At 36.7% G+C, this 20,460-nt stretch overlaps 5 protein-coding genes across 6 annotated transcripts in view; 3 read left to right on the top strand and 2 right to left on the bottom strand.

Annotated features, from left to right (window-relative positions):
* Positions 1–20,460, top strand: part of LOC111451231 (succinate-semialdehyde dehydrogenase, mitochondrial) — a 49,342-nt gene that overhangs the window by 14,901 nt on the left and 13,981 nt on the right. The window lies entirely within an intron of this gene.
* On the top strand, positions 1,529–5,614 carry LOC111451232 (glyceraldehyde-3-phosphate dehydrogenase GAPCP2, chloroplastic-like). 2 transcript variants are annotated; one of them, XM_023091576.1, is made up of 14 exons: positions 1,529–1,731; positions 1,985–2,058; positions 2,200–2,267; positions 2,388–2,426; positions 3,263–3,363; positions 3,487–3,599; positions 3,764–3,863; positions 3,974–4,120; positions 4,264–4,324; positions 4,396–4,493; positions 4,583–4,725; positions 4,834–4,917; positions 5,039–5,153; positions 5,184–5,210. In XM_023091576.1, the coding sequence occupies exons 1-14, from the start codon at positions 1,639–1,641 to the stop codon at positions 5,193–5,195; spliced, it is 1,248 nt and encodes a 415-aa protein (XP_022947344.1). In that variant the 5' UTR covers positions 1,529–1,638; the 3' UTR covers positions 5,196–5,210. The 2 variants fall into 2 exon arrangements, with proteins under 2 accessions (XP_022947344.1, XP_022947343.1); XM_023091575.1 differs by lacking the exon at positions 5,184–5,210 and adding an exon at positions 5,237–5,614 and having other exon boundaries at positions 1,531–1,731; positions 5,039–5,128.
* LOC111451233 (metal tolerance protein 9-like) lies at positions 6,901–8,721 on the top strand. The gene is made up of 6 exons (XM_023091577.1): positions 6,901–7,102; positions 7,209–7,321; positions 7,396–7,641; positions 7,897–7,977; positions 8,045–8,275; positions 8,374–8,721. Exons 1-6 carry the CDS (start codon positions 6,919–6,921, stop codon positions 8,719–8,721), a joined length of 1,203 nt encoding a protein of 400 aa, XP_022947345.1. The 5' UTR covers positions 6,901–6,918.
* Positions 8,950–11,538, bottom strand: LOC111451238 (50S ribosomal protein L20-like). Its single transcript, XM_023091583.1, has 3 exons — positions 11,298–11,538; positions 10,362–10,573; positions 8,950–9,357 (listed from the first exon to the last, which is right to left on the bottom strand). Exons 2-3 carry the CDS (start codon positions 10,545–10,547, stop codon positions 9,166–9,168), a joined length of 378 nt encoding a protein of 125 aa, XP_022947351.1. The 5' UTR covers positions 10,548–10,573; positions 11,298–11,538; the 3' UTR covers positions 8,950–9,165.
* LOC111451236 (ALA-interacting subunit 3) lies at positions 12,814–16,196 on the bottom strand. The gene is made up of 8 exons (XM_023091580.1): positions 15,654–16,196; positions 15,111–15,169; positions 14,941–15,015; positions 14,727–14,840; positions 14,464–14,534; positions 13,924–14,221; positions 13,467–13,756; positions 12,814–13,100 (listed from the first exon to the last, which is right to left on the bottom strand). Exons 1-8 carry the CDS (start codon positions 15,736–15,738, stop codon positions 13,046–13,048), a joined length of 1,047 nt encoding a protein of 348 aa, XP_022947348.1. The 5' UTR covers positions 15,739–16,196; the 3' UTR covers positions 12,814–13,045.

The following is a 20,460-nucleotide window of genomic DNA, read 5'->3' as shown; positions in this document are numbered from 1 at the left end:
CTTCCTCGTCAAGACTCGAGAGTATATACTTAGGAATCTGTTCAAGTATAGGGGTGGAGGGATTCAGACCTTTAACTTCTTTGTCAAGACTCGAGAGTATATACTTAGAAATCCGTTCAAGTATAGGGGTGGAGAGATTTGAACCTATAACTTCTTCGTCAAAACTCGAGAGTATATATGTTAACTAGTTAAGCTATATTTTGTTGACTTTAAACAAGTGTTTTTTTATTTACCTTTTTCGTATAAGCTTATACCTTTTTGTTAGTATTTAAATTACTCTTTAGGTGTTCTTTATATTAAGAATATTGGTGGCATTTTGTCGGTCGAATTTTTTCTCTTTTAATTAAAAAGTATGCCAAAAGAATTTATTCTTCCACTTTACTTTATGATGAGTAAACGATCTTATCGATAGGTATTGAATTTTTATCTCAACTTAAACCGATGTCACATAAGGACAATAATTACAGATCTTCGACCATAAGGTCATAGATTCAAGTGTCTATCTTGCACTTGAACATTTGAATCTTTAATCTCTTGGTCGTTAACATGTCATAAGTTGATCTCACACAACACGTACATTGTTAAACTAAAAAAATTTGAGTATAATTTGGAGTAGACATTAATTTTGTTGGCTTGTTAGGTATCATCGTCAGCCTCATAGTTTTAAAACGCGTCGACTAAGATCTCACAATCCACCTCTTAAAAGGGGGCGAGGACAATGTCCGTGTTGGTACACCGCACGATGTCTGGCTTTGATATCATTTGTAACAATACAATCTCACTGTTAGCAGATATTGTCCGCTTTAGCCTATTACTATTGCTGTCATCCTTATGATTTTAAAACGCGTCTATTAGAGAGAAGTTTTCCACACCCTTATATGTAATGTTTCGTTCACTCTAGCCTATTACGTATCCGTCGGTGTCCGCCTTATGATTTTAAAACGTGTCTACTAGAGAGAAGTTTCCTACACCTTTATAAGTAATGTTTCGTTACTCTCTCCCACCGATGTGGAAAATTTTCTAAGCGTAAAAATTTAATAATATTTTCAAAAAATATAGTTATTAGCTTAATATTTACAAAATAATAATAATAATAAAAATAAAAAAGTTATGTGGTCCAAGATTCCCACGGGAAAGCTACAGACGGGTCAAAGGGCACTTATCAGGTGGCTATTGAAGGACTTGGAAATTTTGATTACGAGCACGTGCGTATCATGTGTGGGGTTGTTTGCAATCCCACCCACCCATTTCTACCAACCAACTCCGTCCGGCTCGGAACGGTCTGAACCGGACGAGCTAATAATATGATTTATCTTTTAATAATTATTGGAAATAATATTTATATTTAATAATTCAAAACTCTCAATTTTATAAATTTTAATCAATATCAAAATAAAAATATTTATTAATTTCCCACGTGGCTTTCTTTTCCTCGGTACTGGTGATCGGCACCGGCGATACGGCGGCGTATCACCACCTACCACGTCAACAGCATCGCATTTGGCATATTATAATAACGAAGCCCGAAGACTCTTCAAATCTGTCATTTCGATTCCGTCTCTCAGTTTCGGCTAGGGTTTTTCTTTCTTTTCTCGTGCGTGTCGTCATTTCTTCTTCGATCATCGAAGCTCTACGACGATGGCCTTCTCACAATCCTTTGCTGGATCTGCCGTTTCTTCTTCTCTGATCGATGCCTCTCGTTCCGAGTCGTCGTCGGTCCACTGCCGGAAGGTTGATCTTCTTTTATGGATTATCACTTGTTTCTTTTTTAACGATGGACTGGTCGTTGTTAACTGGATCATTAATAAGGGACACTGCACCCTACTTGATTGGCTGCTCTGGTCCTGATAAATATATTTGTAGTTAATGTTGACTATTATAGATCATAGCTGTGTTTTTATTATTGGATCTTTTGTTGTTTGGTGTTTTACAGTTTTTCTCATTTGCCTTGCGTGTGTTGTGGTTTTTTTGCTTGTTTCTGCAGGGGAGCTCTTTAAAGCTTCAATCTGGTGTTTTTGGAACTACTATCTCGAGTGGGACGTCTTCTTTACAGATAGGGTGAGCTCTGGCCTTTAGCGAACGTATTTTTCAAATAGTTTTTTAAGCACTATCCATTTAGATGGATTGCGTACGTTTACATATTGGATGGTTGAATTGATTTGCTTATTTACTTGGGTAATTCTTAAATGTGGTTGGCAGGTTATCAAAAAATCGAGCTATCCAACCCATCAAAGCTACGGCCACAGAGGCACCTCCGACGGTACAAAGTAAGTTTTTATTTTCTTTGTTTCCCCTCCAAGGAACGTCGATATGTTTCAGTTTGTCAGTTTCTGACTATTTTATTATTGTTCCTCTTTTTTCTTTTTCCCTTTATGGGTTTTGTTCAGAAACTCCGAGTGGTGGGAAGACCAAGATTGGAATCAATGGTACGATCTTTTAGTGTACTTCTGTGACTATTCCATTCGGTAGATTCACCTTCTGTTAGTAAGATATGTGAATTTGATTGCTGATAGTAATAAGTGTTATATTCAGCCAACTGCCTTCTATCGTGCACTCTTTCAATAACTACAGTCTCAATGATGTTTGTTTGATGGTCAGTTTCATAGTGTCTTGACTTTACTTCCTATCTAGGAGTTATATCTGTATGGTTCTTAGTCTTTGTTGTAAGGCTAGAAAATATCTCCGGAGCCTAAACAGTATTGGTGTGGGCAAGTGATACACGATTGGACAAAGAATGTTGCACACATATAAGTTGTCACTTAATAACAAATAACGAAATGGGAAAAGTTAAATAAACAGGAATATTAAGCTTAGACTTCAAAGAACGACCCTTCTGCTTGTGAAAATGCAAAATAGTATCAGAATAACAAAAGAAAGATCTATGGTTCTCATTGATGTGCGTGATTGAGTGAGGTTACATGCCAACAGTGCACAAGAAGCCTGCATGTAGCTCTTTCAGAGCTAGGCTTCAATGTAATAGGAATTTATATCAAGTCTTATTTTTAATTGTTTCATTGTGTCGGGAAATATTCCACACTTCACGAATTGATTATTCACCATTTCAAGAAAAGTGTCTATAATTGTTATCTTTTGTATTATGATTCTGGAAGAGATAATCTATTGCATATGTTATATAGTTTTTCTGCTTTCTATATGATTGGCCTACTTCTTTTCCCTCTTTTATCGATAGAGTTCTAGTGCTTGTTGATTTCTAGAAACGTTCGTGACAGTCTAGAAATTTTTGTGATGACTCACTATACAGGTTTTGGACGAATTGGAAGACTGGTTTTACGAATTGCAACCTCAAGGGATGATATTGATGTTGTAGCAGTTAATGATCCATTTGTTGATGCTAAGTACATGGTATGCATTATGTTTATTCAATGATCCTTTTGGATTCTAAGCACATTGGATAGATCAAATTTGTTTTTAAGTACATGGTATGCATTAGTTCACGTAATGATCCATTTGGATTCTGTTATCCAGGCTTACATGTTCAAATACGATTCTACTCATGGTGTTTTTGATGGAACCATTAAGGTCCTTAGTGATTCAACTTTGGAAATTAATGGGAAGCAGATCAAAGTTGTGAGCAAAAGGTAAAAACTGAATATTTGCTTCTCTAGAATATTATAAAGTTATAATTAGTGTACTGAGTAGTTTGACCTGTAAAATTCTTGCGACTTCGTTCTGTATGCTTTCAGTTGATTCTATAGTAACAAAGCTCCTCTAGAGACTGATTCTTGTGATTCTTTATGCTCAGGGAGCCTGCAGATATCCCTTGGGGTGATTATGGAGCTGAATATGTTGTCGAGTCCTCTGGAGTTTTCACTACAAAAGACAAGGCTTCAGCACACTTGAAGGTTCTGTTGATTGCTGATGGATCTATCGCTCCTGTTTTAATTTATCGCTTTACTCTTCCACTTGATGTCTTTGAAAACCAAGTTAAACAATGTATAACTTTTCCCTGCAGGGTGGTGCTAAGAAAGTTGTAATCTCAGCTCCATCAGCTGATGCACCTATGTTTGTTGTTGGTGTTAATGAAAAAACTTACAAGCCGACAATGAATATTGTTTCCAACGCAAGTTGTACTACCAATTGTCTTGCACCTCTTGCAAAGGTATATTTTTGAGTGTTTTGGAGTGTTTCTTGAATTTTTTTATACTGGAGTTTAGAGTAGACATATATCTGATTTTCTCACCATCTTAATACAGGGATATAGTTCCCGTGTACCTGATTTGAATTGTGTGCTATCTCATGTAGGTCGTTCATGAGGAATTTGGTATTGTTGAAGGTCTAATGACAACAGTGCATGCAACGACAGGTCTTTCATTCTCTCACTCTCTCAAACTCTTTACTCATGTGTGTAAATTGTGTTCTTTCATTTTATTTCAGCAACACAAAAGACTGTTGATGGCCCTTCAATGAAGGATTGGAGAGGAGGCCGTGGTGCTGCACAAAATATAATTCCTAGCTCTACTGGTGCTGCCAAGGTATGTGGCATAAAAATTTGATAAATCTTTATGGTTTTATTTTAATCAATTGAAAAGGTTATGGAATTTTTTTAAAAAAATAACTGCAGGCTGTTGGTAAAGTTCTTCCAGAGCTAAACGGAAAACTTACTGGAATGGCTTTCCGTGTCCCAACACCCAATGTATCTGTTGTGGACTTAACCTGCCGACTTGAAAAGAGTGCTACATATGAAGATGTAAAGGCAGCAGTAAAGTATGACTTGCACCCAACCAGTGTGCCTTTCGTTAAGTTTTTCCCTGTACAGCTAAAGTATTTAATATGATTGATGACGAGTTCGCAACTCTTTCAACTCTTTTAAAGGTATGCATCCGAAGGTCCATTGCAAGGCATTCTTGGATATACCGATGAGGATGTTGTCTCTACTGATTTTCTCGGTGACTCGAGGTACGACTTTTTTCAGCATATTCTGACTCAAATCATGTGGGGAAAGTAGAGCAAGTAACATATCAAATATGGTTAGTATTTTTCAATTGGGAGTCTGAATCACATGATTTAATTGTTGCAGGTCTAGTATATTTGATGCAAAGGCTGGAATAGGTCTCAGCACCTCATTTGTCAAGCTGGTGACTTGGTACGACAATGAATGGGGATACAGGTATTCTCTCCCTCTATTTCACACATCTTCACATCGTGATGACCTATGATGCTCTTTACTTACATAATTCTGGGGATGGTCATGAATAACCGATGTTCGTCTTTTCAGCAACCGAGTACTGGATCTTATTGAGCACATGGCATTGGTTTCAGCCTTGAACTAAATGATTGACGAGACTTGTCATCGACAAAGCCCCCAGCAGTTTTTGATTGAAGTGAGATAGGCGTCTATTTTTTCTTGGAATGGATTCATTCAGTAGTTGTTTATGTAGGAAATTAGTTATTCGAGCATGAAATAAAGGAATATTTGACATGTAAGAGTTCATTCTTCCAGTTAAGCATATCTGGAACCCGGCAGATTCGATGCAGGTAACTATGGAAGAACATTTCCACTATTTATCCTGTATTTCAACTTTCATTGTATTTGAACGACTATTTTGTTCCCACTGTTTGATTAAATCATAAGAAGATTTAACAGCACAAATCAGGATCAAAGTGTGTCTCCCAGTGGTAGCAGCACTGTTGAGTTTTCAATTTCTGTTTTCCCTCAACTGCTCCCCAGTTTAATTTCCATGAATTCTTATAAAGTTTCTTGGAAGGAGTTTCCATGAAATTTCCCAAGTATATTTATACTATGAACTATCGTATTATTCCTTTTTTAAAGTGGGATATGCTTCTTTGTATTATAAAAATAGATGTATGTGCTTAAATTTAATTGACTTTGAATGAGCCTTATTCGAACTAATGTGTTCAGATTTTGTACAGTTTTTTAAAATGTAGGAATACTTAGTACCTTCAAGGAAGTAAAACTTAAGAAAAATATTTATTTGTTTACTTTGAAAAGAAATAGAATAGATAACGAGAAATCTTAGATAGCATTGAATTTATGCCGAAAAAAGATTGAATGTCGAAAATGACCGACCCGAAAGTCGATTTTAGCTGATTTATCGAGGCCTCTTTCAGCGTCACAAACTTTTTTGTTTTTGAAGACTCTTAACAATATTTCTATTATGAAAGACTACAAAATAAACTTTGGGATTGCTGAATAACAATCGAAATAATAAAGCAACGGACCCACCATAGTATTTATTTTTAAATTACTAAAAAAAAAGGTAGTTATTGGATAGGTCTAATAGATCCTCTATTTTCTATTCCTTCAATGGAAGGTAAAACGAATTCAATTGTGGAGCCGTATGCACTACACAAAGGATGCGGTTGTTAATCTCAAAACCATTTATTAAATCATCAGGGTAATGATCTGCTAGTTCTTTTTATGAGCGACAAATGGGAGAATTGATCCTGGAAGCGGGAGAACTACTGACGCTGCGCAAAACCATCACAAAGATTTATGTACAAAGAACCGGCAAACCCTTGTGGTTTCACCACCGTTAACAAAAAAAGATTGGACGTTGAAGCTTTGTACCAGTCTTCCTTCCATACATTAAACACCAAAGAAACCTTCACAAAGATTTGAAAACAATCATTATATGCCGAAGTTGAAAAAAAGCATCGATGATTCTGTTATGCTTGCAAGAAAGCACGTGAAATCCTACAAAGCAATTCCCAAAACCCCATGTATTTCAATTATTTAATGCAAAACCTTCAAATCACCCCTTCCGGCCCTTTCCATGCCCTTGTTTACTGAATCCACTTTCCCCTATTATATTCAACGTCTCCAACTTCCTCAGCAACACTGCACTATTGTCTTCCCCTTTATAATGGTCTCTCTAGTTTCAAGTAACAGAGGACTTCTTCCTTTTAACCAGATTCTTAGTCGGGTTAAGAACAAAAATGACGGATAATCCCAGAACGGATTCTTTCAGAACAGAGCTTTTGTCGCCGGAGGGTGTGGCTGCTGGAACAGATGGAATGGTGACGAAGATTCCCTCGTGGCGACTGAACATGGACGAGTTCTGCTTGCCTGCTACAAACAAGAGATCTCATCATGGCATTGTTTATTACTGGAAGTCATGGAGTAAGCTTTATTATCAATTTCTAGTTCTTGAATAAATAGTTCTTCTACTGTTGAGAACCTTGAGTTTAGGAGGTGAAACTAATGAGCGTTTTTATCTTGCTGCTAGAGAGACAGAGAAAGGTTGCTACGTACTATGAAAGGCAGAAAAGTCTTCTAAAAGGATTCAATGAGGTTGACTCCTACAATGAACTGGGTATTGTACCTGGACCTTTAACTGAGGTCTGTCTTGTATTTCACTCTCTAACAGTCACAACTTCTTATCAGACACATTCACCTAGTTTCTTATATATCAGGATGAAGAGAAGCAAGAGGCGTACCGTGAGAGACTGGCAATATATGCATCCAACATAGCTAACATGGTGATCTTCGTCGCGAAAGTATATGCTTCAGTTGAGAGCAGATCACTTGCAGTTATAGCTTCAACACTAGATTCCCTGTTGGATCTTTTATCAGGGTTTATATTATGGTTTACAGCTAATGCTATGAGAAAGCCAAATCAGTATCATTATCCTATAGGAAAGAATCGAATGCAACCAGTGGCAAGTTATCTCTATCAACAAAACTTGGCTATTTAAGTCTCTGTTGAATGAAGAATGGGAATGCTAATCTAAGAAAATGAAGGATGGTCTAAATGGAGAAATAACAAACCTTATATTTTTCAAGACTAATGCTAAAAACTCTTTTACGTTGTCATGCAATTAATAAACAAGTTCACAAGCAGAATAAAAGTCAAATCATGTTAGAACACACAGAGAAAGCAAAATAGCATGGACTAACCTTTCAGATTTATGCAGGGAATCGTCGTGTTTGCATCCGTCATGGCAACTCTTGGAATACAAATATTACTTGAATCAGCTCGAGAACTTATTTCCAAGGTAAACAGGCTTGGTTATTAATTGATACAAAAGAACATACCATCATTTGTCTACGAATTGATTGCAGGCTCAACCAGATGGAGATCAAGAGAAAGTAAGATGGATGGTCGGAATAATGGCATCTGTGACAGTAGTGAAACTATGCCTCACAGTATACTGTCGCAGATTCAAAAATGAAATTATAAGAGCCTATGCCCAGGACCATTTCTTTGATGTAATTACAAATACAATTGGACTTGCGACTGCCCTTTTGGCTATCAGATTCTACTGGTGGCTTGATCCCCTTGGGGCTATCCTAGTAAGTTCACCACACACAACATTCATATCTGTCTCTCTAGTCATCAAACATATTTACACACCAGTTACATCTACATTAACATAACTTTCAATATATAGATAGCATTGTACACAATCAGCAACTGGTCAAAGACAGTAATGGAAAATGTATGGTCGCTAATAGGGAGGATTGCCCCGCCAGACTACTTGGCTAAGCTAACATATCTAGTCTGGAATCATCATGAGGAAATCAAAAACATAGATACAGTGAGAGCATATACCTTTGGATGCAACTATTTTGTGGAGGTGGACATAGTGTTGCCTGGGGAAACGTCTCTTAGTCAAGCGCATGACATTGGAGAGACACTCCAAGATAAACTTGAACAGCTTGATGAGGTTGATCGAGCTTTTGTTCATGTGGATCATGAGTTCACTCATAAGCCAGAGCACAAGCCTAAATCTTCATAGAATGGTGAATAACCAATATGTCTGTTGTTTGAATTCCTGAAAGAGTGGTTTGAATTGTGGTTCGCTGACTATTCAATTGTTTGGACTATACATATGCTGTACACAGTTTTCAGATTTCCAATAAAATGAATCTGCCCTAAAAAATTAGTGACAAGGCATCTCCGTCAATGTCCTGACAAAATTCGACTGAACGTTTGCAGAAACTTCAGAACATAATAACATCCTTGATTGTGGATTTAAAACCAAAGCATCCAGGAAAATTTTTATCACTTCAAGTAGAGAATCCTTTCAGTGTCTAGCAACATTAGGATAACTAATGCAACAATAGAAACGAACAGATTAACGCTCAACAACAGGCAATAACTATCAATGATCATAAGCCAGACAAACATCCCGAGTCAGTTTCTACATAACTGGAGATCTAGGGGACTCTTAAATGATCCATTAAAGAACTACGGAAATGCCATCCTTCTTTGGGGGAAACACTACATTCTTGTTTCCAGGAAATGCATTTCGAGAGATGTCTACCAGGGACTTGAAACTGTAAGGTTCGTGCATTGAAAGCTCTGATAATACTTTTCTATTCAGTTGAATGTTCTCCTTCATCAGCCCATGCATGAAATTTCCATAATTTACCTGGTACGGTAGGCAGGGAGTCAAAAGAAACGTCAGTAGACATGGGAGATTGTCCAAATATATATAAGATAAATATGAATAACATGTTAAAGAATTCACAATTGATTGGAAATAAGAGGCAATTGACATCGATGTAGAAAGTAAGAAACCTACAAAAATTTTAGAACAATATGAATAGTTAACGTGTTCCCCAAGTAGGGTTTATTAAAGTAGCTAGAAGCAGCTTGATCGTGCAGAACACAAGTATAAAGTAATTATTTGACAGAAAGCAGTTTTCATTTCTCTTAAACTCAGGCTGTTCAAACAAAAAGAGGTAAAATTCACGAACCACGTGAAATGAAAGCAGCATTCCAGGAAGGTTAAATTGGCATAAACTACAGAAATAAATTCTAGAAAGTATTGAAGGGCCAAGTCAGAAGCTAAAATTATGGGATGTGGGAATATCAAAGATGGAAATTATAAACTTTAATATCAAGGGAAAAGCTGAAGTCTTTGATACTTATTTCGACTATGTCATTTTGATAGCTACATGATATCCTGGTGTAAATTGTCCGAGTTTTTTCATCTATATAGCCTTGACTCTCTTTATCTAATTGGAGAAGTCTATTGTCCCTTGGGTTGGGGTCTTTAACCTTACCCTTTTGTTTTGTAAATTACATTCATCAATGAAATTGTTTCTCTTTAAAAAAATTACGTGAGAATATCAGAGGTTTAGAATGTAAAAGTATTCACATTCTAGATGGGAAATTTCTCTAATAACTTTTTTGTGGGTTCAGAGATCCCTGATCCCCATCCAAATCTTTTTTTCTAAATTATTTTTCATTATAATATATTATCATTATTTTCATAAAAAAAAAAAAAACAAGAAAGAGAAAGGAAGAACGAAAGCAAATTGAGAAATTCAAAACGAAGAGTAATTCTTAAGAGGCACAGTTACTCATTGAAATAACAAAAACAACTGCAGTAGTCTAATGAAGAACAATATTCAAGGGAAATGCACATACCCCATAAAGGCGTGTGCCAGCATTGATGCGTTGTATCCAAAGGGAGCGCATGTCTCTCTTCTTATTGCGACGGTCCCTGTAGGAATACTGGAGAGCCTTCTCCACCCGCTCTCGAGCAATCCTTATGCAATTCTTAGCCCTGCCTCTGAAGCCCTTGGCTAGCTTAAATATCTTGTCCTTGTTCATATTTTTTTACTTGCTATGCTCTACAACTACATACTCACCAGAATTACTAATAGATCAATCATATATAATAAGTAATAGATCAATCATATATGAATATATAATGGACCAGAACTTGTAAAATCGAAACAGCATCGTTACAACTGTAAAGTCGAAAACAACCAAAATATGGAAAAGCAGGAATTAACAATTAAGTAAAGCTATCCAATATAAGCGCAACAAGTACTGAAGATCATAAACAACGTGACTTTCTAATTTTCACCTTTAGTTGATGTCAGGAGGCAAGGTTTTGGAATAAGTTGTAAAAAAATGGCTTTATTCATCATCAAAGCCTACCTACCGCTTCCCCAACTAATTTGCACAACTAACGTTGCCGAGAGATTTACTTCGGATGGATAGCGCAAATATCACTTCCCTTTGGATCGTTGTTCTAAACATATACTTCACTAGAGCTAGCCACTGCTCTCGTAAGCTAGAAATACGCATACCAAAAATGCTGAATTAAAACAATAATAATAATGAAATAAGGCACTGTATCAAACAATCATTCGACACGGATTGTGAACTTATCCGAGCATACGCAGAAGGCATAACAGTGAGGCAATTCATCAAACACTAGGCAGGCAACTGACTATAGAAAATGGCCGACAAAATTGAACATCCAACCGGACGAACAGATTCAAACAACCACATGAGGTTTACAAAAACTAACTTCGATACATCAATTTAAGAGTGACGACACTTCACTTCTACCTTATTAAAGCGGAGGACTGAAAACAGCGTTCGTTGGGGGCAAGTGGAGACAAAAGAGGACTACAATTGTAATTCGCTTGTTCCACAGATTCTGTATTTCTGAATCCAATTTTCTGTGGAGCTGCGGCGGCCGATTGATCGGATAGCGGCGGAATGGGGAGGGAGAACTTGCAGAGTGCAGCAAATGTTACGAGCTTCTGGGGATTTTTCTTTCGGAAAAATGAGGGGGGAATAGCAACTGGACCTAATGTAACGGTTCGGTTTTTTCGGTTCGATTATACCGAAAACCGAACCGAAACAACCAACCGATTTAATATGTATATATATATATATCTCGTTTTCCCGCAACAAGTGCTGGGCTCAATTCTCCAGCCTGCTAAAGTCTTTCATGAGCTAGAAACCTGTAAATGTCCGAGCGATAGGTTTTGCTCTGTTCGTTAAAAGTTCGGGTCGAAATTGTGTTGAATTTGGGGTTAGTAGGTGTAACAATATCCGTTAGCGGTGAGTTTTGACTATTACAAATAGTATTAGAGTCAAGGAGTAAGGAGGCTGAGTACTGAAAGGGGTGGACACGAGGCGGTGTGTCAGCAAGGACGCTGGACCCCGAAGGGGATGGATTGGGAGGTTGCACATCGATTGGAGAAGGAAACGAGTGTCAGTAAGGACGAGGAGGCTGAATCCCAAAGAAGGTGCACACGAGGTGGTGTGCCAGCAAGGACGTTGGCCCCGAAGGAGTGGATTGAGAGGTTCCACATCGATTGGAGAAGGAACGAGTGTCAATAAAGATGCTGGATCTCGAAGGAAGTAAATTATAAGATCCCACGTCAATTGAGAAGGAGAAAGAAGCATTCTAGCATGGAATTAGATCAAATTGTTCAGTAAACCATCCTAGTTTGGTCTTGAGAATGTCATCATGTTTTGTTATTTTGTTATTAATTGCCTGCTTGTCTAAACGGCGAATTTAGAAATGCAACTCACAAGGAAAGGTGGTCTTCTACTGACTTGTTCACGTTCGGGAGCAATGATACAAAGTGGAACGTTCTTGCAAGTACTCAAGGCAAGTCGAATTCTACCTGTAATAGCCCAAATCTACCGCTAGAAAATATTATCCGCTTTAGCCTGTTACGTATCGTTGTCCGTTTCACGATTTTAAAATGCATCTACTAAGAGAGGTTTTCACCCTTATAAATAATACTTTGTTCCCCTCTCTAATCGAGGCGAGATCTCACAATCCACCCCTCTTGGGGCCAGCGTCCTCACTGGCACATCACTCAGTGATTGGCTCTGATACCATTTGTAACAAGCCCAAGCCCACCACTAGTAGATATTATCCGCTTTGATCTATTACGTATTGTTGTCAACCTCACATATTTAAAATGTGTCTACTAAAGAGAGATTTCTACACCCTTATAAAAGTTCCGTACCGGCTAAAAGTGCTAACATACTTCTATATGTGCTCTAAACTTTCCAACTCCCTTCTTCCCCCATCTTATTGCAGGGATAAAGGTAGCCACCATTAATCACAAGGGACATAAGCTATTTAATATAATGAGATATACTCATTTGAAGTTACACTATCATCTCATATACTCTCACACAACTTTCATATGAAAAGGGAAATAAAAGTTCCAATACAACAATCTGTCTGCATACACCACCCTGCCCTTTCTTTTTGTTTCTTAATATGCTCACATAAAAATAATATTACAAATAAAATTACAACAAACCGTGTTCTAGCAGCTCCGGTTTTAGTGCCCACTCGGGTTTCTATTCCATGATAGATATGTTGGGTCCCCGAGTCGCCTGAAATCGTTACAAAATAACATTAGAATTTATAGCGTATATGGCTACCGTTCAACTAGTTAAAACGTACTCTCGTCCAAAAGGTGGGAAAAAAAAAACGTATATAAAAATCCACAATTTAAACACAGAAGTAGGCTGTTGGGAGACCAGAAAAACATCATCATATGCAGTCTTCCCCTCCCATGATCAATCGACTAATGAAACGAGCAATTAGAGCACGCCACGTAATATTGAACAAACGTTTTATCCAATTTTTTCAGGTCATCCAACCGTTCTCAAACCAGACGCATCCCAAGTTTTGAAATTATGAACAAGATAACCATTCATTCATGGAGTTCAGCTCAAGTGGGGTTTCAAGTAAATTACCTTGGCTTAACAAGATAGACGACGGTGAAAACCATTGCCAAGAAGAAGCATAACCCACCAACTGTAAGATATGCAATGCCAAGAAAGTCATTCTTCCCACCAAGCCAGCTAGTTGTGGAAAGGACAAGCTTTTTCTTGCCGTTAAAACTGTATGTGTTGTAATTGTTCTCCAAATTCACAACTATTAAATCGTTCTTCTCAAGATCGACCTCGATCTTTCCATACAACTTTCTAAATGTGGGAAGAGCAGCAGTTCTCATCCACACAATAAGATCTTCCTGTTGACTCAACTGTTATACATAATACAAAAGATAAGGTCAGGCAACCGGTACACATCAACAGCGTTTCTTTCATAATGGCAACAGTTGTTTTCCGAGTTCTAATGTCGAGAACATGTCAAGAACAAAGCGCCATAGCTCATACATAAAGAGTTGAGATAAAACAAGTTTTGACTTACTGGTATCGATTCATTAAGGCTTTTTCCACCTTTCAGAGTACCATTCTGAAAGTTTTTGGGAAATACATTCTTGCCGAATTTGTGTTCCCGGTCACTCTTCCATGAGATACCCTGCTTGTTCACAGCAACTTGTTTGTTGTTAAGGGTGAAGTTATAAGTATCATTAAACAAACTCCAAGCTATTAAACCACAGGGCACGATTGGCTGCCCGTTCGCATTGTCTTCAGGCTTGCAAGAGCTTACATCACGCTCGCTGCCAGCATCTCTCAATTGCTTATCACTACGGCTCTGCACGTATCTGATTTACACAGCATCATAAAAAAGTTTGAGAATGAAACACCTCCAAGCAAATAAAATATTTTTTACAGCATAAGATCGAGAAAAACATATAAGAAGATTCCAGGTACTTATATGCAGAATACTAGAAAAACGTAAATACTCGAAGCTAGTTAACCACAGGATATGCATTTTTTTTAAGAAAAAACCTACCTCAAATGCTTCCAGCACCAATCATACATAAAAATAAAGAGAACAATGTACCTGCGGTGATTCTGATAGAAATTGTCAAGCTGGTAATAGACATATATTGGTTGCTTCATACGTTTCGTCACCTACACAAAAATAGATGCAAAAATACATATTACGAAAGAGACTTTGAAAGGCATCCGTATAACAAGATCATCTCGAGCCAAGAAATTCTTTCATTTGCTATAACTTCCACAAACCCAAGCAACTTCTAAAGCCTTGGAAAATTTGCCATATAAGAATCAAGTATGGAAATAGCTATGCTGCCAGAATCTTACAGTTATATTTCGGCTGCAGCTTTTACTGACAGGGCCCTGTATGAACCCGACCTTGTCGTTTCTAAATCTTTCTGGTATACACTCAGTTTCATAACGATCAATTATTTCAACAACCTAATGAAGAGGAAAAGCACCTCAAATCAGTTGAAGAACAAACACGCCATGAACGTAAAATCGATGAAGGAAGTAGAAAAGTATTCTCGTTTGAACGTACATCTCTGGAAGCAAACAAGGAAGCAACTCCAATGGGAACAAAGATAATGCTAACTAACATGAACGCGGAAATCACCTGCACGAGGAGAGATTCCACTTTGTTCCTTAATTTTGAATACAATGAAGATCAAAATAGATATCCATTAAAATAAGAACAATAACAGAGCCTACCCATTTTGGTGTGAGAATGGGTTTACACGCTGGAAGCTCCTGCTGGGTAAACCTCGAATCTGGATAAGAATTTCGCTTCAGATTCCATATAAATAGAAGAAATTTAAACCGAACGTGAAGAAAAATTTAGGCTAATAGAATGATAAACATGCCTTTATTCCTAACTTCCAAACAGGAAATTTCAAAGCATAAACCTAATCTTCAGAAAAGTCATCAGTTCATCATTTTATCATTACATGATCATACAAAGAACATGAGAGAGTCTAATTTAAAACACTCAGGTATAAATGTTTATAACCCTCAATAATCACACCAATCAACTCTTGTATAGGAAGAACCCTAAACCTCTAAAACCAGTGAATTCCCTCGGAGGAGGAAAACCAAATTCAAAACCCTAATCGCTGCTTTAAAATGTTAGCATAAACATCAAAAGTTCAATCGAAGAAGATCAAAACGTAAAAGAAAAGTAAGAAGAAAAAGCAAGTTCCATACCGCCAAAAAAAGAAACTCACAAATTGAAATAACAAATCGATGAAAACTCACATTTCGGCCGCTTCGAATTCCTTCTATTAGACGATGAATCGTTCGATTCCGGACCTCCAGAGCTAGACGCGGTGTTCGAACTCATAATAACTAGATTCCCCTTCGCTTCTAAAAGCTCTCAAACCCCAATCAGAAGGAAACCCAGTTAAATAGACACGAAGAAAAAGATGGGTTCCGCGTCAAAACTAGCGGAGATTTCAGAGAAAAGAGGAAATCAAACAAAGATTAAACAATAGAAGGAAGCTGTTTGACTTTAATCGTATAATACTTGTTTAATCCAATCTGAAATTCTGAAGCAATCAATCAATCAATCAATCAATCAACTCTCTCTCTCTCTAAAGGCCGGCGAAGAGAAAGCAGCAGCCCTTTCTTTCTCTCTCCTCTCCTTGACGGAGAAGGGAAGAAGGAAAGGAAGAACACGAAGGACGAGGGGAAAAGGGGAGAAGCGAAGAAGAGTCAAAATCAAAGCCCGAAAACAGAAACGATTCAGTCTGGAGCAATGGAATGAAATCAAATTCAACACGGTTGAACTAAACTAGGTTTGCTCTAATTCTCTCTCTCTCTAATTAACAATTTGTGTTTAATTAACTTAATTATCATTTTCCCTTCTTTGAAAAAATAAGTGTTTTTCTTTTTGTGGGAAGCTTATTTATTAATTAATTAATTAATCAATCAATTAATTAATTAATTAATTGTTTTGAATCTTTGACCTGGACAAATACAAGGTGGATTTTTACTTGCGCTGTCTTTATAATAATGTATTTTTCTTCTGAATAATTGAGTTTGACCAAACGTGTCAGGGGTATAATTGTAATTTTGTGTTTTGGTAGGAAGATTTTTTTTTCTTCTTCTTCTCTTATTTGGATCGTTGACTAGGGGTTTAAGGGGCAGTTTGGTCTTAAAAATTTGGGGTTTTTTTTTATGGTGTTTTGGGAGACATTTCGTACGAAGTCTAGAAGGTCAAACACGAAAGTACGAGGAAGATAAGTAAATATAATATGACAATTAAAGTCGAGCGTTAAATGGGTTAGACATAAGTTAGTGAAGCCGAGTTTAAAAATAGGAGAGTCGTGATTGTCTACTCGTGATGTACATGCAATACTTGTAGTTCTCACTCAACTGGAGGTTTGAGGAATGAACGGAATTTTGAGATGTTGATTGACCAGTAGAGGTTTGACTATTATTAAACAGCCGGGATAGAATGAAATTATTCTTACAGTAACTTATATCATTGTTCTTTTTGGGCCGAATGTGATTCTCTCAAGTTGTGTGGATGTCGAGCACATTCTAACACTATGTGCCTTGATTCTACCCCATCATTTTTCTCGGTAGGTGCCCTATCTTGAAATTCTGCATTGATATCATCGTCTAGGTATATGTGGTTGTTATTGAGGTTGTGTCCCAATAAGGAAATGACTTGTTTCTCTACTCTAAGTGGGGGGCGTCCCTACATAGAACATGTTTTTTTTTTAATTATTATTATTATTATTTTTTACTTATCTACAATATATTACATTATAAGTAAAATTTCGTAAAGTTCAAATATCAAAACATTCATAAGTTACAATTCATCACTAATATTGATTACAAACGTCAAATATTATTAATCTTCATAATAATTTCAAAAGTACAATAGGGTTGGGTTCTAACCCTATTTTCAAGTTGGTCAGGTTAACCCGACTAAAAAAATGTCAACCGAGAATCAACTCGAGTTTTTCTAACTTTAAAAAATTCAAACCGATCCAAATTGAAAAAAAAATCTAACTCAACCTAACATTTATGATTTGAGTTGGGTAATCCAAGTTAGTAGGATTATCGAGTTATTTGAACACTCCTACCACATACAATAGATCGAGACGGTATCTCTCACTATCACGCTATGTAAGAGCGAAACTTTGTTTTAGATACTGGAATTCAAGCTTAAAAAGATTCATAATTAATCATTTAATTTTTAATAATAATTTGATTATTTTATTTACAATTTTTTAATTTTATGTATAGTACGAAAAAGTCAAATCAATTCAATCTTAATCTTGAGTGAGTTATGAACTCGTACACGTGAAAGCTAATTCTTTAATTTGCATGAGTGAGAATAACTTTTGTAGCCGATTTAATGTGCATATCATTTTCGAGATTTAACCAAATAAGGAGCTGAGAACGTCACCTTATAAGATGAAATACACTCTTTCCCATATAAGAAAGTAGATGAATAGTTTCCTTAAGTGTTAATTTTGGGACTTGAAAAATAGGTCTCCACTCTCTCACTAGTTTTGAAAGCAGCTTAATTTATAATATAATTAACAAGATAAGACAGAGTTTTGACTCAACAGTAATTTAAATGATAAAACAGCTTAATTTAGGACTTAAAAAATGTGTCTTCACTCTCTCCAGGTTTGAAAACAGCTTAATTTATGATATAATTAAAAGGATAAAACAGACTTTTGTCTCAACAGCAATTAAAAGGATAAAACAATTTAATTTAGGACTTGAAAAATGGGGAAAGAGTTTGATATAATTAAAATATAACTAAAAGGGTAAAACAGACTTTTGTCTCCGCATTAATTAAAAAGATAAAACAGCTTAATTTAGATCTTGAAAAAATGGGTTTTTACTCTCTCACTCGATTGAAAACAGCTTAATTTATGATATAATTAAAAGGATAAAACAAACTTTTCACTACTAAAACCCATAAAAAAAATTTAAACGTTAAAAAAACTACCCTTATTATTAGTATAGGGATAAAATCGTTAGTACCACGGTTCAAAAACTACTATTAAATTTAAACCCTTAACCTTTAATAAAAATAAAAAGTCAAAAATCTCGAAAATTTCTTTTTGGTCAATTGATCGGTTTCCTCCGTATATTAATGGTAATAATTTTTTAATATCTTGAAAAAGTTAAAGAGTGATATTTAAAATATAATATATATATATATATTTTTTGAAAATTGAAAAGTATTATTTAACTTAAAATTTGTAAAATACTTGGTATAGAATTTTCACTGATATTTTTGACATTATTTCTTTTTATGTTTTAAGAATATTATTAAAAGATAGTTCTTACCCTCAGTTATTTTTATTAATTAAACTTTTTAAATTTTTTATCCAGTACCGAAATTCGTGTAGATAAGGTGAGCACGTCCACTGTGCAGATCCATACATGCACTAAGAAGAAGAATCAACAGAGATAACGAAGATGACTATGACGGTCGCCGCAAGAGCAATCGCAACGGCTCGATCAGTGGTGCGAGCGAGCAGGCTCCGTAATGTGTTTACTGCGCTGAAATCTCAGTCTCACGCTCTTCTCATTCGTCAGGTAATCGCATTGCTCCTTCCTTTGTTCTTCATTGGCTATTTGAGTTTCTAGAATTGGAGCTTATGAAAATGTGCTTGAATGTCAGATGAGCTCGGAGGCGCAGAGTATGCTCTCCGAGGAGCAGAGCATGAGCTCGGAGGTGCAGAGCATCGCCGCTCGTCTTCGTAATTCTGGACTGTTACGAAGCCAAGGCCTCATTGGCGGCCAGTGGATTGATGCTTACGATGGGAGGACCATTAAGGTATGGCCAAAATGATTTTTGAATTCTAAAATTAAAAAATACTCTTACCTGTAGTACCACAATTTTAAAAATAGTTATCTCTTAGTGTTAGTATAATATATGAACAAAAACTGTTTATCTATCCTTCATAGTTCATCTCCCTCTTTGATATCATTTCTTGTGGTTCAACTTATAGTTCAACAATTCCTTACTTCATTTCTCAATCTCTGAAGCTTTCCTCATTTATTTATTTTTCTTCTTAAATATCTACTTTAAATAGAAAGAGGATCAACTTGTTAGAGACGAATAATAGGTGGAGACACTGGGATGGAGACTAATCCAGTCCATCTAAAATTTATTCTTAGAAGATTCTCCTTCTTATGAATATTTTCACCCCACTGCAATATCTGTATAAGCTACCGAAAGACCAACCATGGCTTTACGGTTAGGTTATGGAGCCCGCTCCTTATTTATAGCTTGGTCAACTATTATATCCGGTAAAGCTATATGGTAAAGCTATATCCGGTAAAGCTATATATGGTAAATAGCTATATATGGTAGATGACTAAATCTGGTAAAGCTATAGTAAACTAAACCATATATATATCCCGTCCGGTAAAGTTTTGAAAATGTACTTTCTTTGAAAATGTACTTTCTATTCTCTGTACTCTCAGTACATACGTGAAGTCATCAATAAAAACAAATCCTTTTAGCCAGAGTTCTCCTTGCACTTTTCTCTATCCCATTCTTTGTGTTCATCTAGATTGAGCGTGTGCATTGTTGTACGATCCTAACAACTGGTATCTTCATGAACCTCTATTGGGGGTGAAGCCGGATACCATGACCACGGAACAGTGGAAGCTCAAGGATCAACAAGCCTTGGGGCTGATCCGGTTGATGCTATCCAGAAACGTGGCGTTCAACATTATCAAGGAGAAGACAACGTCAGGTGTGTTGAAGACGCTGTCGAATATGTATGAAAAACCGTCGGCTATGAACAAGGTGTATTTGATGCGGAAATTGTTATGAGTCCTTGTGAGAACTACGTTACGAGCAAACAGAAACGAGTTAGCTTCACAAAGACTGTTAGAGAATTGAAGAAAGTACCGAAAGCGTCGCTGAAACTCCAGAGGGGGTTGCTCGGCTGGAAGCGTCGCTGAAACTCCAGAGGAAGTTGCGTCGGCCGGAAGCGTCGCTGAAACTCCAGAGGGGGTTGCGTCGGCCGGAAGCGTCACTGAAACTCCAGAGGGGGTTGCGTCGGCCGGAAGCGTC

Source organism: Cucurbita moschata, unplaced genomic scaffold (assembly GCF_002738365.1).
Source record: "Cucurbita moschata cultivar Rifu unplaced genomic scaffold, Cmos_1.0 Cmo_Scf00013, whole genome shotgun sequence".
NCBI classification, from domain to species: domain Eukaryota; kingdom Viridiplantae; phylum Streptophyta; class Magnoliopsida; order Cucurbitales; family Cucurbitaceae; genus Cucurbita; species Cucurbita moschata.
Note: the sequence above shows the minus strand (reverse complement) of the source record. Positions and strands in the feature narration are given on the sequence as shown.

What these genes read in the sequence shown, in the direction of transcription:
- LOC111451236 (XM_023091580.1), bottom strand. Translation starts at nt 15,738, where the DNA reads ATGAGTTCGAACACCGCGTCTAGCTCTGGAGGTCCGGAATCGAACGAT. An exon ending in GAATTCGAAGCGGCCGAAAT is followed by an intron (nt 15,170 to 15,653) that starts GTGAGTTTTCAT and finishes ATTCTTATCCAG; the next exon opens with ATTCGAGGTTTACCCAGCAG. An exon ending in GTCTATCTTGTTAAGCCAAG is followed by an intron (nt 13,101 to 13,466) that starts GTAATTTACTTG and finishes TAACGATTTCAG; the next exon opens with GCGACTCGGGGACCCAACAT.
- LOC111451233 (XM_023091577.1), top strand. Translation starts at nt 6,919, where the DNA reads ATGACGGATAATCCCAGAACGGATTCTTTCAGAACAGAGCTTTTGTCG. An exon ending in TTATTACTGGAAGTCATGGA is followed by an intron (nt 7,103 to 7,208) that starts GTAAGCTTTATT and finishes TCTTGCTGCTAG; the next exon opens with AGAGACAGAGAAAGGTTGCT. An exon ending in AGAATCGAATGCAACCAGTG is followed by an intron (nt 7,642 to 7,896) that starts GCAAGTTATCTC and finishes AGATTTATGCAG; the next exon opens with GGAATCGTCGTGTTTGCATC.
- LOC111451232 (XM_023091575.1), top strand. Translation starts at nt 1,639, where the DNA reads ATGGCCTTCTCACAATCCTTTGCTGGATCTGCCGTTTCTTCTTCTCTG. An exon ending in GGCACCTCCGACGGTACAAA is followed by an intron (nt 2,268 to 2,387) that starts GTAAGTTTTTAT and finishes GGTTTTGTTCAG; the next exon opens with AAACTCCGAGTGGTGGGAAG. An exon ending in GATTTTCTCGGTGACTCGAG is followed by an intron (nt 4,918 to 5,038) that starts GTACGACTTTTT and finishes TAATTGTTGCAG; the next exon opens with GTCTAGTATATTTGATGCAA.
- LOC111451238 (XM_023091583.1), bottom strand. Translation starts at nt 10,547, where the DNA reads ATGAACAAGGACAAGATATTTAAGCTAGCCAAGGGCTTCAGAGGCAGG. An exon ending in CTGGCACACGCCTTTATGGG is followed by an intron (nt 9,358 to 10,361) that starts GTATGTGCATTT and finishes CTACCGTACCAG; the next exon opens with GTAAATTATGGAAATTTCAT.